The following is a 15,158-nucleotide window of genomic DNA, read 5'->3' as shown; positions in this document are numbered from 1 at the left end:
GGAGGAGGAGAGGAGGAGAGGAGGAGAGGAGGAGAGGGGGGGAGGAGATGAGGAGAGGAGGAGAGGGGAGGAGGAGAGGAGAGGGGAGGCAGTCTAAAGTAGAGGAGGAGAGGAGGAGAGGGGAGGAGGTTTAAATAAGAGGAGGAGGGGTGGAGAGGAGGAGAGGGGAGGCAGTCTAAAGTAGAGGAGGAGAGGAGAGGAGGAGAGGGGAGGCAGTCTAAAGTAGAGGAGGAGGGGGTGGAGAGGAGGAGAGGGGAGGGGAGGAGGTCTAAAGTAGAGGAGGAGGGGGTGGAGAGAAGGAGAGGGGAGGCGGTCTAAAGTAGAGGAGGAGGGGGTGGAGAGAGGGGAGGGGAGAGGAGGAGAGGAGAGGGGAGAGGAGGAGAGGGGAGGATGTAAGGAGGATATGAGGGGAAGGTAAGTAAAGACTGCAGGGATGCTGTGTAGCGAGCCTTATCTGGAGTTAATAAGCACCTATCAGGGTTCTTAGTGCCTTTGATCCAGACAGGGTGTGGAGGCTGAGTCTGAAAGGCAGCAGCCAGAGACAGGTACCCTGTCAACTGTTTGAGGAGTAAGAGAATGGCCCCAGGTGCAAACTGAATGTAGCACCCACAATAACGGCTATACCACCTCTCTCTGTCTCTCTCCCCTCTATCCCCTCTCTCTGTCTCTTTCCCCTCTATCCCCTCTCTCGGTCTCTCTCTGTCTCTATCCCCTCTCTCTGTCTCTCTCCCCTCTATCCCCTCTCTCTTACTCTCTCCCCTCTATCCCCTCTCTCTGTCTCTCTCCCCTCTATCCCCTCTCTCTGTCTCTCTCCCCTCTATCCCCTCTCTCTGTCTCTCTCCCCTCTATCCCCTCTCTCTGTCTCTCTCCCCTCTATCCCCTCTCTCTGTCTCTCCCCTCTCTCCCCTCTCTCCGTCTCTCTCCCCTCTATCCCCTCTCTCTGTCTCTCTCCCCTCTATCCCCTCTCTCTGTCTCTCCCCTCTATCCCCTCTCTCTGTCTCTCCCCTCTATCCCCTCTCCCTGTCTCTCTCCCCTCTATCCCCTCTCTCTGTCTCTCTCCCCTCTATACCCTCTCTCTGTCTCTCTCCCATCTATACCCTCTCTCTTACTCTCTCCCCTCTATCCCCTCTCTCTTACTCTCTCCCCTCTATCCCCTCTCTCTGTCTCTCTCCCCTCTATCCCCTCTCTCTGTCTCTCTCCCCTCTATACCCTCTCTCTGTCTCTCTCCCCTCTATACCCTCTCTCTGTCTCTCTCCCATCTATACCCTCTCTCTTACTCTCTCCCCTCTATCCCCTCTCTCTTACTCTCTCCCCTCTATCCCCTCTCTCTGTCTCTCTCCCCTCTATCCCCTCTCTCTGTCTCTCTCCCCTCTATACCCTCTCTCTGTCTCTCTCCCATCTATACCCTCTCTCTTACTCTCTCCCCTCTATCCCCTCTCTCTTACTCTCTCCCCTCTATACCCTCTCTCTGTCTCTTTCCCATCTATACCCTCTCTCTTACTCTCTCCCCTCTATCCCCTCTCTCTGTCTCTCTCCCCTCTATCCCCTCTCTCTGTCTCTCTCCCCTCTATCCCCTCTCACTGTCTCTCTCCCCTCTCTCCCCTCTCTCTGTCTCTCTCCCCTCTCTCCCCTCTCTCTGTCTCTCTCCCCTCTCTCTGTCTCTCTCCCCTCTTTCCCCTCTCTCTGTCTCTCTCCCCTCTATCCCCTCTCCCTGTCTCTCTCCCCTCTATCCCCTCTCTCTGTCTCTCTCCCCTCTATCCCCTCTCTCTGTTTCTCTCCCTGTCTCTCTCCCCCCTCTCTGTCTCTCTCCCCTCTATCCCCTCTCTCTGTCTCGCTCCCCTCTATCCCCTCTCTCTTACTCTCTCCCCTCTATCCCCTCTCACTGTCTCTCTCTGTCTCTATCCCCTCTCTCTGTTTCTCTCCCCTCTATCCCCTCTCTCTGTCTCTCTCCCCTCTATCCCCTCTCTCTGTCTCTCTCCCCTCTATCCCCTCTCTCTGTCTCTCTCTCTCTGTCTCTCTCCCCTCTATCCCCTCTCTCTGTCTCTCTCTCTCTGTCTCTCTCCCCTCTATACCCTCTCTCTGTCTCTCTCCCCTCTATCCCCTCTCTCTGTCTCTCTCTCTCTGTCTCTCTCCCCTCTATCCCCTCTCTCTGTCTCTCTCCCATCTTCTCTCTCTTCTCCCTCTGTGTGGGCGTGTTTATTTCTGTTTGCTGAGAGGCTCTCAAACGGATTACTGTGTTGAGAATCTGGCTGCAACTAATATGAAAGTAGAAACACCTTTTATGACGAAGATAGTTCTTAGTGTGGGTGTAGCTTTAAAATTGTTAAAGGTGATTCCAGTGGTGACCTTTCAATCCAGAACGAGACAACTTTGTTTTTCTAACTGTATGGCTTTTCTTAGGCAAAGAGTAACAGTCAATCGTTAACGGTGATTCTAGCAGTGACCTTGCATGAATAGAGAACGATACATTACAATGTTTCCAACCCAAGATTACCGTTCCTTTTGACCGAGGCACCAATGAGTCTGTCTGCTTGGAGTTCAATTGACCTAATACAACTTTGCAGGACCTCCTTGGCTAGCGAGGTGTAGAGTAACTTTCAAACCATTAAGGGGATTCTAGCAGTGACTTTGTGTCAATAGGAAATCATACATAACCATGAAATCATTTTAACCCAAATTGAACTTTTCTTTTGACTGGGGCACCTATGGGGACGTCAGTAAGTCTGACAGCTTTAGAATCGATTGAAAACATTTATCTTGGATCAGTTTGCGACACTGCAGTTGAACAAGCTGCAAGTTAGTGAATGTCTGACCTTGTACCCTTCCCTTAACAACCATGGAAGTGAGACATCAAAACCACATCTGGTTTTCATTTCAAAGTGTGTGTGTGTGTGTGTGTGCGTGTGTTTGTAAGTGTGTGTGTGTGTGTGCGTGTGTTTGTGAGTGTGTGTGTGTGTAACCGTGTTTCCAATTCTTCACCCGCAGCCAAAACAATATCTGCATGTTTCAGTCAGATCACACGTTGGCACGGTGACCGTCGGTAGGCTCTAGGCTCACCAGGGAAACCTGGCAGGAGTCTGTCGCTCAACGCCCAAGGCATATTAAGATCAAGCTCCTAAGCAACACTCCATCTCAGTACGAATAGATTGGATCCCCTTCCTCGTTATTCATCCTGTCCAAAACTTCTTCTTTTCACCCTTTCTTTAAACCCTTTGGTTATATCCATCCTACTGCTGCACCCACCCACCCGCCTACCTCTCTTCTAGTCTGCCCCCTGCTTCCTCCTGTCTGTCAACCTCACCCTCACTGTCCTCTGTTGTATCAGTCCCCTGCATCTATTTCCGGAGCTCTCCCTCTTTCCTTTACTCTCTCTCTCTCCATCTCTTTTTTATCCTCCACTCCCTCTCTCCCCCTCTCCCACCCCAGTCCCTCCCTCCCTCTCTCTGTCTCTCTTTTCCCCCTCCCTCCCCTCCCTCTCCCTTCCTTCTTCCCTTCATCTCAGGCTTCTCTTCTATTTCCTCGGTCTCCTCCTCTCCTCTCAGACAGACAAAGAGACAGTAGAGCATTCATCATTTATCCCATTGCCCGGAGGTTTCTACAGCGTTCAAAGGATGAGTTAGACCAGAGGCTGAGGCAGCAGAGAGCAAGGCAGGATGCTTATCTCTCTCTCTCTCTCCCCCCCTCTCTCTCCCTCTCCCTCTCCCTCTCTCCCTCTCTCTCTCTCTCTCTCTCTCTCTCTCTCTCTCTCTCTCTCTCTCTCTCTCTCTCTCTCTCTCTCTCTCTCTCTCTCTCTCTCTCTCTCGTAGAGAAGAAGCAGCTCGTAGGCATATAGGAGCGAGAGAGATTGTGTCTGAGATAGAGAGGATAATCATGTTCGGCCAGTAGGTTACATGAGTATTTAACTCTCTCACTAAGGTATCGTTTGGCTGCCGGTCTCTTACTGAGATAGAGAGAGGGAGAGACTAAAGCACCTAGTGAAATGAAAAGGTTTCTGCTGAAAGACACTCAGTGGCCTGGAGGTCAAGGCTAGTCATGATATCATTACGACGGGTTAATGGTGTTTTCGTTTTTGTAAAGACTTGTGTGTGAATGTATATGTGTGTGTGTTTGTTTACTGTCTGCTGGCTGTCTCTTCGCTATGGCAATCCTCCTTCCCTCCCGCCCCTCCCGCCCCTCTCCAAACACACAATACAAACTCGCCCTCCATCTCTCCCTCCATCTCTCAATCCATATCTCCCTCCATCTCTCAATCCATATCTCCCTCCATCTCTCCCTCCATATCTCCCTCCATCTCTCCCTCCATCTCTCCCTCCATATCTCCCTCCATCTCTCCCTCCATCTCTCCCTCCGTCTCTCCCTCCATATCTCCCCCAAGCACAAGAAGGCCACAGAGGCCAACCGTCACTCAACCAAAGCGCTGCTCGTCTAAACCTGGGCCATAATCAATCTACACGCATGATTTCCGCCCGGCTCGGTCCAGTAACTCGCTGATTCCAAGACACAAACCCATGCAGAAAGGTCATGTTGTACAAAATCAAAGTATAAACTGATTCAAATACTTACATAATGCATTGGCCCAGCCTATTGAAAACAAGCCCAGCGTTCGTATTGTCTCAGTATTACAGTGGATAAAATAGACACACATTTTAGATGCGGAGCTAGAGGGGTGAAGAGAAACACAGACAGAAAAGGAATCATAGACAAATGGAGAGAGAGAGAAGTAGACGGAGAAAGCAGAGACGTCAGAGGGAGAGAGAGAGAGAGAGGCAGAGAAAGAAAGAGGGAGGGAGATGCAGCGAGAGAGAGAGACAGAGGGAGAGAGAAGGATACAGAGAAGCTGTAAATGACAGACCGAGAAAGAGAGAGAGGAGGTAGAGAAAGAGAGATGACAGAGACAGAAACAGATTGAGAAAGAGAGAGAAACAGAGCTGGATGTTTTGCTGAGTGGGGACACATTGCAGTATGGATGACTGGGTCTGGAGAGAACAACATGCATATCTCTCTCTCTCTCTCTCTCTCTCTCTCTCTCTCTCTCTCTCTCTCTCTCTCTCTCTCTCTCTCTCTCTCTCGCTCTCTTTCGCTCTCTCTATCCCTCCATTCCCCTCCCTTTCACCATCTCTCTCTCTATCTCTCCCTCTATCTCACTCTCTCTCTCTCACTCTCTCTCACTCTCTCTCTCCCACTCTCTCTCTCCCACTCTCTCTCTCTCACTCTCTCTGTGTTTGGACTTGCTCCAGTGCACATCATACCTGGCTGGGGGCGAGATGTATGGACCCCAGAGCTATGCTGCTGGGGTTGGTACGGGCTGGGCTGACACTGGAGCATACCTACTGTAAACTTGTGAACCGCCTGAGGGAGTCGGCAGATGTGTGGGGTGTCAGGGGGTTTTATGTACAGTGGACGAGGAGGAGGGCTTGGTTGGAACTTTTTAGGCCTGTTACGATGAAGTAAAGATTGTGTCTTTAATGATGTAACTATTGGGCCAATACAATCTAATCTCCCTCCATCCCTTTCTCTCTCTTCCCCTCTCTATCCCTCCATCCCATTCCCTTTTCCCCCCCATCTCTCCCTCTGTGCTTGGCCCCTGCTCCAGCGTCCATCATGCCTGGCTGGATGTCACCCTAAACCGACCGGTACAGAGCTAGACACAGCACACCGAAGGATGATGGGATTTCAGACGGGATCATTGGATCAAAAACTCTCGCTCTGTTTAACGGCAGGGACAGGGGTCTGAGAGATTTCCATTGCCTCTTGACCGTCAACATTTACCTTGATTGGCATCGTTTTTACTCCGTCTGTTTCTAACCTCTTAGAAAAAGGCAGAGGGGGTGTAAACACAAAAGGCTTTTCAGGATATCAAAGGACAACAATAGGTTGTGAAGTTTATCTATTCATACGTGTTTCAGTGTATCATCATCGTGGTAAACGTGTAAACAGTTGAACGGTACGTTTAGTGCCATGTACAATCACACCAGCTTCCTAGTCAATGGCTCTGCCTCAAAGCCTTTGGGTCTGTCACGTGTGCCTTTTGGCCGTCTACCGCAAATACAGGTTGGTGTTCAGACATCTGATTCTCACGCCCTAAGGTTCTCTGTAAGGTACATTGACTGACTAGTCAAATCACAGACACATCTTCTACTCCCTATTCACCATCAGCCATGGATCTGGTAACTGTTTATTGAACGGGCAACAAGAGCCAGGAGCTGCTAGCTACAGCCTTTCACACACACACGCGTGCACACACACACTGGCTTTCACCGTTACGCATTCGGAGTACGAGGGAGGCAGTCGATAAGGGTGCACCCTAACCTGTAATTACCCGAGAAATGACAATGCCTTTACAAGTGAGGGGGCACAAAAAAATCAATCATTGTTGAATTACTATCACCGAGTGTCCTGCAAATTACAAGCGGGAGAAGAAAAATACATGACCACATATTCGATCTCTTACCTGGACAAAGGAATGCACACTGAATAGAAAATAACTTGATTCTATCACTTGGAAGAATTCATGGATTAAATTAGAAAAGTCTCTCTGTTTTGCAACTATGTTCAAACACAAAAAGTATTTAATCAAGCATTTAACAACTTTTCTGGTTAGCCTTGATCAAAGGCATTGACTGCATGGGAACTAGCTCTTCAGGAAGGGTGAGAGAACACTGCTACAAACTGCAGCTGGTATTGATAATGCTGTGCCTGTTATACGGGTCTAATGGGTCAGATGTCATTAAGAGATACTGGGAAGGAAAACAAAGAGAGGACAAGAGAGTACACTTGTTCTACAAGTACAAGTCCTCAACGTGCAAATTACTAAAGCCTAATTCTGCACGAAAATGACAAAAACTTGTGCGAGGCAAGATAGATAAAGGTGCAGTCTGCATCACACAACATTTCCTTCACTGTGTTGGTGTGGAACACGGATTGCTTTTGGTGCTACTGAGGTAGAAATGAACGCATCCTTGCTTCTGGTGGTAGGAAAGAAAAAGAGGAAAGAAAGAAGGAGGGAAAGAAAGAAAGAAGGGAAGAGAGAGAGCGAGAAAGCGATGAAAAATGTTAACTCGACCTGCACTTTCACTGACCCCGACGCAAACAAATGGGCAGACAAGAGGATGATGGTCCCCCGAGCTCTCTGGGGTTCTGAAGTAATCTTACTTCAATGATGGGAGGTCGCTATCAGCTAGCGTGCCACTGGGCATGTATTTCACAGGGTTGAGGAGACTTGGGCCAACTCTAAATTAGCCAGCTCTGTTCTGACAACTAGGCCTTTTTGTATTGTGACCCTCTCCGTTTTGATTCCCTGTAGAGATTTACGTGGGTTTGTTTTAAGTGTCTGAAGGAAAGTCAAATCCTTGTTAATCGGCAATCAGATAAGACATTTGTTTTAATTCAGCTGTCTTGAATGCTTATTTTATACATCCAAAATGATGAACGCAGTCAAAATTCGCCAGAGATGAGAAAGAGATTTAATGAAGAGGTCTAATAAAAATGTCTAAGAAACCTTTGGGGAAGCTGTTTCAAATAAACCACTAGATATGTCATCATTCGAGGCCTGCCTGTCTTCAGGTACCGCAGCCATTTTGAATCCCTAGCCTTCGTCCAGGTCCTAAGGGCTTTTCTGCGTAGCTAACCTGAGTGAGAGGAGTGATTCGTTGCTCTCACACACCTGGTGGCTAATAAGGGGAGAGAATCAGGGCCAGGCCAGCCCCAGGCGGGAGGCGACAGGACAGAGACATCAAAGGGGAGGACAGCAAACCCGAATGAATGGAGTGTGAAGCACAGTGGAGGATTTTTTCATCTCTCTCTCTCTCTCTCTCTCTCTCTCTCTCTCTCTCTCTCTGAATCTCCCTTTCTCTCCCCCTCTATCTCTCTCCATCTCTCCCCCTCTCCCTCCCTCAGCTCGGTACCGCCAGCACGCCCCAGGTTCCAAATGAGGTGACGGCCTGATCCACCAAAAGGAGCCGGCTGTGTTTGATGACCTCATTTGTATTCAGCCTGTGTAGCCTCCACCTCGACCTGGGAGAGAGAGATACAGGGAGGCAGAACCTCTATCCTCTATCTCCCCAGCAGCACAGCTCTCCTTAGGCTGGCAGGCAGCAGGCAGACAGGCAGATAACTTTGAAGGCTGATGTGACAGAGGACTGAACACCTTACCTCCTTACCGCTCCATCCCGCCTCTCTCTCTTTCTCACAGTCTCTCACAGTCTCTCTCTCACAGTCTCTCTCTCACAGTCTCTCTCTCACAGTCTCTCTCTCATAGTCTCTCTCTCACAGTCTCTCTCACAATCTCTCTCTCACAGTCTCTCTCACAGTCTCTCTCTCACAGTCTCTCTCTCACAGTCTCTCTCACAGTCCCTCACAGTCTCTGTCTCTCACAGTCTCTCACAGTCTCTGTCTCTCACAGTCTCTCTCACAGTCTCTCAGAGTCTTTCTCTCTCTCTCTCTCTCTCTCACAGTCACAGTCTCTCTCTCTCACAGTCACAGTCTCTCTCACAGTCTCTCACAGTCTCTCTCTCTCTCTCTCTCTCTCTCTCTCTCTCACAGTCTCTCACAGTCTCTGTCTCTCTCTCTCTCAGTCTCTCACAGTGTCTCTCTCTCTCTCACAGTCACAGTCTCTCTCACAGTCTCTCTCTCTCACAGTCTCTCTCTCTCACAGTCTCACAGTCTCTCTCTCTCTCTACGAAAGGGAAAATAAATAAACATAAATATAGGTTGTATTTACAATGGTGTTTGTTCTTCACTGGTTGCCCTTTTCTTGTGGTAACAGGTCACAAATCTTACTGCTGTGATGGCACACTGTGGTATTTCACTCAATAGATATGGGAGTTTATTAAAATGGGATTTGTTTTCGAATTATTTGTGGGTCTGTGTAATATGAGTGAAATATGTCTCTCTAATATGGTCATACACTTGGCAGGAGGTTAGGAAGTGCAGCTCAGTTTCTACCTCGTTTTGTGGGCAGTGTGCACATAGCCTGTCTTCTCTTGAGAGCCAGGTCTGCCTTCTGTGGCCTTTCTCAATAGCAAGGCTATTGTCACGTTCTGACCTTAGTTTATTTTTATGTCTCTATTTTAGGTTGGTCAGGGCGTGAGTTGGGGTGGGCAGTCTATGTTCTTTTTTCTAGGTTGTTGTTTTTCTATGTGTTTGGCCTGGTGTGGTTCCCAATCAGAGGCAGCTGTTTATCGTTGTCTCTGATTGGGAGCCATATTTAGGTATCCTGTTTTCCATTGTGTGTTGTGGGTGGTTGTTTCCTGTTTTTGTGTCACCATTCAGGACGGTTTTCGTTATCATTCACGTTGTTATTTTTGTATTTTGTAGTGTTCAGTTTATTATTAAAATATGACGAACACTTACCACGCTGCATATTGGTCCGATCCTTCATACTCCTCAGACGAAGAGGTCGAGAATCGTTACAGCTATACTCACTGAGTCTGTACATAGTCAAAGCTTTCCTTAATTTTGGGTCAGTCACAGTGGTCAAGCATTCTAGTATGCTCTATTTTTTGGTAAATTCTTTCCAATGTGTCAAGTAATTATCTTTTTGTTTTCTCATGATTTGGTTGGGTCTAATTGTGTTGCTGTCCTGGGGCTCTGTGGGGTCTGTTTGTGTTTCTGAACAGAGCCTCTGGACCAGCTTGCTTAGGGGGCTCTTCTCCAGGTTTATTTCTCTGTAGGTGATGGCTTTGTTATGGAAGGTTTGGGAATTGCCTTCTTTTACGTGGTTGTAGAATTTAATGGCTCTTTCTGGATTTTGATAATTAGCCGGTATCGGCCTAATTCTGAACAAGGCAGTTAACCCACTGTTCCTAGACCGTCACTGAAAATAAGAATTTGTTCTTAACTGACTTGCCTAGTTAAATAAAGGGAAGAAAATCTGTTATGTCAAATGTTAGTTTCCTTTTGATGGCATAGAAGGCACTTCTTGCCTTGTCTCTCAGATCCTTCACATCTTTGTGAAGTTACCTGTGGTTACCTGTGGCGTTGATGTTTAGGCCGAGGTATGAATAGTTTTGTGTGTGCTCTAGGGTGTCTAGATGGAATTTGTATTCGTGGTCCTGGGAACTGGACCTTTTTTGGAACACCATTATTTTTGTCTTACTGAGATTTACCGCCAGGGTCCAGGTCTGACAGAATCTGTCTCTCTCTCTCACCACCACCTCAATTTTCCCCTCCCACCTCTCCATCCTCCCTCATTCACCTCCTGCCCACCCCCTTCTACCTTGACTTTCATTCCCCTCCTAAAATGAGCTAACCAGATGTCACACTCACAGCTAATGTCCCTCATAAGACAAAAAGGCTGCCGGCAGACTCGGCTTGGCCCACTTTCTCACCCACGGCCTAGGTGTCTGCGCTCGATTGGAAGGTTGTTTTCATTCGTTCACATGCCCAGTGAAGCGCCATGGTTGTGGTGGTCAGCGGACTTTCAGAGGACGATTAGGGTTGATTGTGGTTGTGGTTGATTGCTGGCTTAGCTCTCGTCCAGTCTCAGTTTCAGAGGTGTTTTATTCCGAGGTGTGTGAGTGTGTCTGTGTGTCTGTGTGTGTATGCATCAGTGGAGGCTCCTCAGGAGGAAGGGGAGGACCATCCTCCTCAGTGAATTTCAGCAGAATCAAAATAGCGAAACATTAAACAAGTTATCCTTTTTAGAAAAAGCTATCCTAATATATTCACGTCAACAAATAATTGATTAAAACACACTGTTTTGCAAAGAAGGTCTACAGTAACTTCCACAGCACTCCGTAGGGTAGCACCATGGTGTAGCCGGAGGACAACTAGCTTCCGTCCTCCTCTGGGTACATTGACTTCAATACAAAACCTAAGAGGCTTGTGGTTCTCATCTCCTTCCATTGACGACACAGTAATTATGACAACTTCCGGAGGACATCCTCCAACCTATCAGAGCTCTTGCAGCATGAACTGACTGTTGTCTACTCAAGCAAAATATCAGAGAATGAATCTACTACTGAAAGCATAAGCTACAGCTAGCTAGAACTGCAGTGCATTAACCTTGGTGAGTAGTTGACTCAACGAGAGAGAAGGACAATAGTTGAATAGTTGAACAGTTTTGAACAAATACATTTTTTCAAAAATGAAGGAGAGAGAGAGAGAGCTATATTTCGTTCATAGTATCTTTTATCTCTTTCACTTAGCAAGAGAATGCCGCTAGCTAGTTTAGCCTACGCAAACACCTGGCTCAAACAAAGACAGATGCTATGTTAGCTAGCTGGCTATGGCTATCCGACACTGGAACTCTTCAAAGTCAGGGTTAGTTTTTGATTTATTTAATCTATAATCGCTGCTGAAATAGTTGCTGCTGACTGTATTGCATTATTGTAGGTTTAGCGGGTTTACTAATGCGATAGTTCTAGTAGCTATGTTAATTATGATGTTAATATGGTGACAATGATGTAGGCTGCGTGTAGCGGTTAACGGTTATGATATGAAGATTTGGCTTGAAAAGGTTTTTTCGCCTGGTCACAGACAGCTGCTGTGTTGTGAACTGAAGTCCACAAGCAAAGGGAAAAGGTGAGAGGAGGAGAGTAATTATACAACGATCAAAGGGATCATGCTATTTGTATGTGGCTGCTATGAAAGTGAACTGTGTTTGCGTGTGATCAGGGGTGTATTCATTCCGCCGATTCTGTTAAAAAAGTTTCTTAAACAGAAGAAACCTGAATGAAAAGGGGATAATCATACCTGAATTTGTCCAATAGAAACTCTCGTTTGCAGCGGTTGAACTAATGATTACACCCTATATCAGATCAATGTTACATTGAGCTGGGTGAATGGTATATGAATGACAGTCATTCAATATGGTAGAAGATAAATAAGACCCTGCTTATAAATAATAATAATCGTCCTCCCTCACCAACCACCACTGGTATGCGTGCATGGTGTGTGAGTGTGTGTGCATGCGTGTGTGGTGCATATTCTCAAGACTGGGGAAATAGACTGGAGCAAGGGGCAGAGCGAATAAACAGTTCACATCTGTTCACACTTCAGTAAATTGTAGTGCTTGGCAGGATAGTAAAGTGTCCATCGGCCCACCGAGGGGGAGACTTGCTTGGCCTGCATACTCATGCTGTTATTCTGACTTAACATCCTTGTCAGTTGGCCTTTGTAAACAGGTGATGTCCAGTGGGTCTAACAGAGGTCTACCCTTCACATTACCACCCGTTCCCAATTCACTCCCTACCCCTTCTCATTGGCTCTAACCCTGTGATATTTGCAGGTCTGTAAGGAATACGCAATATGGTGGAATCTCCACCAACACTGCTTAAACCTATTCAGAACCTTCAGATCTTCAAACATCAAAGAGTTTGGGCCAAGAGGAAAGGGTAGTGAGGGAATTGGGACTGACTTTCTCATCAACACAAGCCAACAGGTTCAACGGTCAGAGGTCCTAGGTCAAACGTGAGTGTAACAGACGCCAGATGGTGATTGGTGGGTACCTGTGGGGAAGTGTTCGTTGATTGGCCAGTTGTCCACCTGCAGAGTGGCGTTGCCCCCATTCCTGGTGAAGCGCACCAGGTGGTACTTCCCGTCGTTGATCGTCATGGTTACCTCCTTCACACTGATGTCTGACGTACCAATGTTGAAGGTCACGCCCACCTTGCCTTCCGTCTGAAAGAAAAGGGAAGAAGAAACAGAAACGCATTAAAAGACATCAACAACTTTCAGGCAACCCAGAAGAGAAACAAGCAGCAGGTTTGAGATCAGTCTAAGGAAGAGGTTGGAGAATCATTACTCTTGATCACATAATAATGAGTAGATATTTGGGATGCAAGTTGATTTGTAGATCAGTGTAGTCTGATTGCAAACACACACAACAAACAGGCATTTATTAACCAGTATCAACCACTTTCCTTCCACAGGCAGTCTTCAGGTTGATTTATAATTGATATTTTCCCATTGGTAAAACATTTCAATATGATGTGCCACATATAGAACAGCAGAGATGTGCAGAACCGTACCATCTTCAATTCCTGGCTTAGAACCAATTCCACGATGAGCTTCAATCAAATCATCTTCATTGCATTTGTAATGCAGTGATACCAAGACCAGGACTCGAGATGTTTGCAGAAGCTGTAAACTGATTGCAGGGTTTGATTCAATAAGGTTGGGCCAACATTATATAGCCTGGACTATACAACAGTAACTGAAACAGTTGAACAACAGAGTTACACATTACTTTGTTAACCCAGGTGTCCCCCTATCCTCTTCCTGAGCTAATACTCATCACAATGGAGCCATCTATTGGACACGTATTCTACTGTAGGTTGTGTGTTAGTACGGACACGGTAACAAAGCCACTCATTCCAATGTCCATACCACTAAGAATACTAGACAATATGCAATCTACGAAAAAAAGGGTTACAACATGGTTCTTTGTGGAAAGGGTTCTACCTGGAACCCAAAACGGGTTTTCCAAAGGGTTCTCCCATGGGGACAGCCGGTGACGCCTTTTAGGTTCTACAGTAGGTTGAACCTTTTTTCCTAAGGGTGTAGACCCCAAAGGAAGACCATATAGTTGGTAGCTGTACTAGCTAGCTTTACGGTTCATTAAACTGTTTTAATTTGTTGGGAGTTAGCTGTAACAGAACGGTCCGTCACTTAATGATGAGTAATGTTCTGTCGAACGCCAGGACATATGCCTCTCCCTCCCCACATCACATATGTAGTAGCACATATGTTTTATTTAACGGCAAAGTTAGTGGTGTTATATCACTCAAAGAGAGAGAGTGGGAGAGAGAGAGAGAGAGAGAGAGAGAGAGAGAGAGAGAGAGAGAGAGAGAGAGAGAGAGAGAGAGAGAGAGAGAGAGAGAGAGAGAGAGAGAGAGAGAGAGAGAGAGAGAGAGAGAGAGAGAGGCAAATAAGAACCTCATTGGTTTCTCACCGCAACTTACTTTCTCGCCAACTTGCTAATTTTAAACAACCTGCCAACGTGTTTGATCGGAGCTGCTTGGGTATGCATGGGAACGTAGGCGTTACATGGAAAATGTTTTAAAGAGAGACAAGGAGGGCGAGAGAAAGAGAGAGACAGAGAGCACGAGAGAGAGCGAGAGCGATAAAAGATTGAGAGATGGAGTTAGAAAGAGATCGAGATTGTGAGCAGGAGAGTGAATGAGAGAGGGGTAAAGAGGAAGAGAGAGAGGGATGGAGCGAGAGAGAGATAGAGAGAGTAAGAGTGGGGGTGTAAGGCTACAATGTTTTCCATGTCATTTGTCCCAATCCCCTCTGGGAATGGTTTGTGTAATTACCTGCTTTAAAGGCCCAGAGCCAAAGGGACATTTCTCACAACACGGCCGTGTGTGTGTGAGTGCGTGCATGCGAGCGGGGGTGCATGATGCACTGACCCACCGGCCTGATGACACGATGTGTTAATGGATCAGTGAAGAGATAAGAGCTAGTGAATCAGGATATACGATAGTGTGTGTGTGTGTGTTTGTGTATGTGTGTGTGTGTGTGTATGCAATAGCTCTCCACTTAACAATAGCCACTGCTACTTCATATCATTAACTAACCCTTGACATTGTTGTTAACCCCTTGCTATTGCCTGCTACCACTAAACACCCACACCCGACACCTTTTCATTGAATCTAAAACACTATACCACAGTGGCAATACCTGACATTCTGTGAAAACACTGAGGAAGTCAGCATCCATTTTAAGACGGTGTACAGTCTACCATCTAGCCAAATGTTTTTTAAAAATGGAGTTGGACCTGCGTTGACTCACCAAGGATGTTCAAGGCAATCTTTCTGAAAGGAGACGAAACTGGAGATTAAACATCTTGATAAAGGTTGCAGGCCTAGTTAGTTTATCTTCCATTGAAATGCAAAGTGTTTCAAAAGGACTGCCTTGAAGATCCTTGAGAGGCTTTGCTAACAAAAAGGTAGCTGTTTTACTCTGTATGTATTTCAGTACCAAGGCCAACCCGGTACAATGTCCAAATAGCGTATTATGTTCTCTCATGTTTGGAGTAGTTGACTAGGCAACCACAAGAGTACCCTAGTATATCTCTAGTCCATGCACCTACAGTCTCCCACAGTCTGACACACAGGAGGTTGGTGGCACCTTAATTGGGGAGGACGGGCTCGTGGTAATGGCTGGAGCGCCATTCCATTCGCGCCGTTCCAGACATTATTACGAGCCGTCCT

General features: G+C 46.9%; 1 protein-coding gene across 1 annotated transcript in view; it reads right to left on the bottom strand.

The window, feature by feature from the left end:
- The window catches only part of LOC129817890 (neurexin-3b-beta-like), a 72,251-nt gene extending 57,587 nt beyond the window's left edge, over nucleotides 1–14,664 (bottom strand). The window contains exons 1-2 of the mRNA XM_055873489.1: nucleotides 14,626–14,664; nucleotides 12,450–12,621 (exon numbers count right to left, since the gene is read on the bottom strand). Coding sequence (XP_055729464.1) covers nucleotides 12,450–12,621; nucleotides 14,626–14,664 — 211 coding nt within the window. The remainder of the gene's footprint in view (nucleotides 1–12,449; nucleotides 12,622–14,625) is intronic.
- Nucleotides 14,665–15,158: the final 494 nt, after the last annotated feature.

This window comes from Salvelinus fontinalis, chromosome 20 (assembly GCF_029448725.1).
Source record: "Salvelinus fontinalis isolate EN_2023a chromosome 20, ASM2944872v1, whole genome shotgun sequence".
NCBI lineage: Eukaryota > Metazoa > Chordata > Actinopteri > Salmoniformes > Salmonidae > Salvelinus > Salvelinus fontinalis.
Note: the sequence above shows the minus strand (reverse complement) of the source record. Positions and strands in the feature narration are given on the sequence as shown.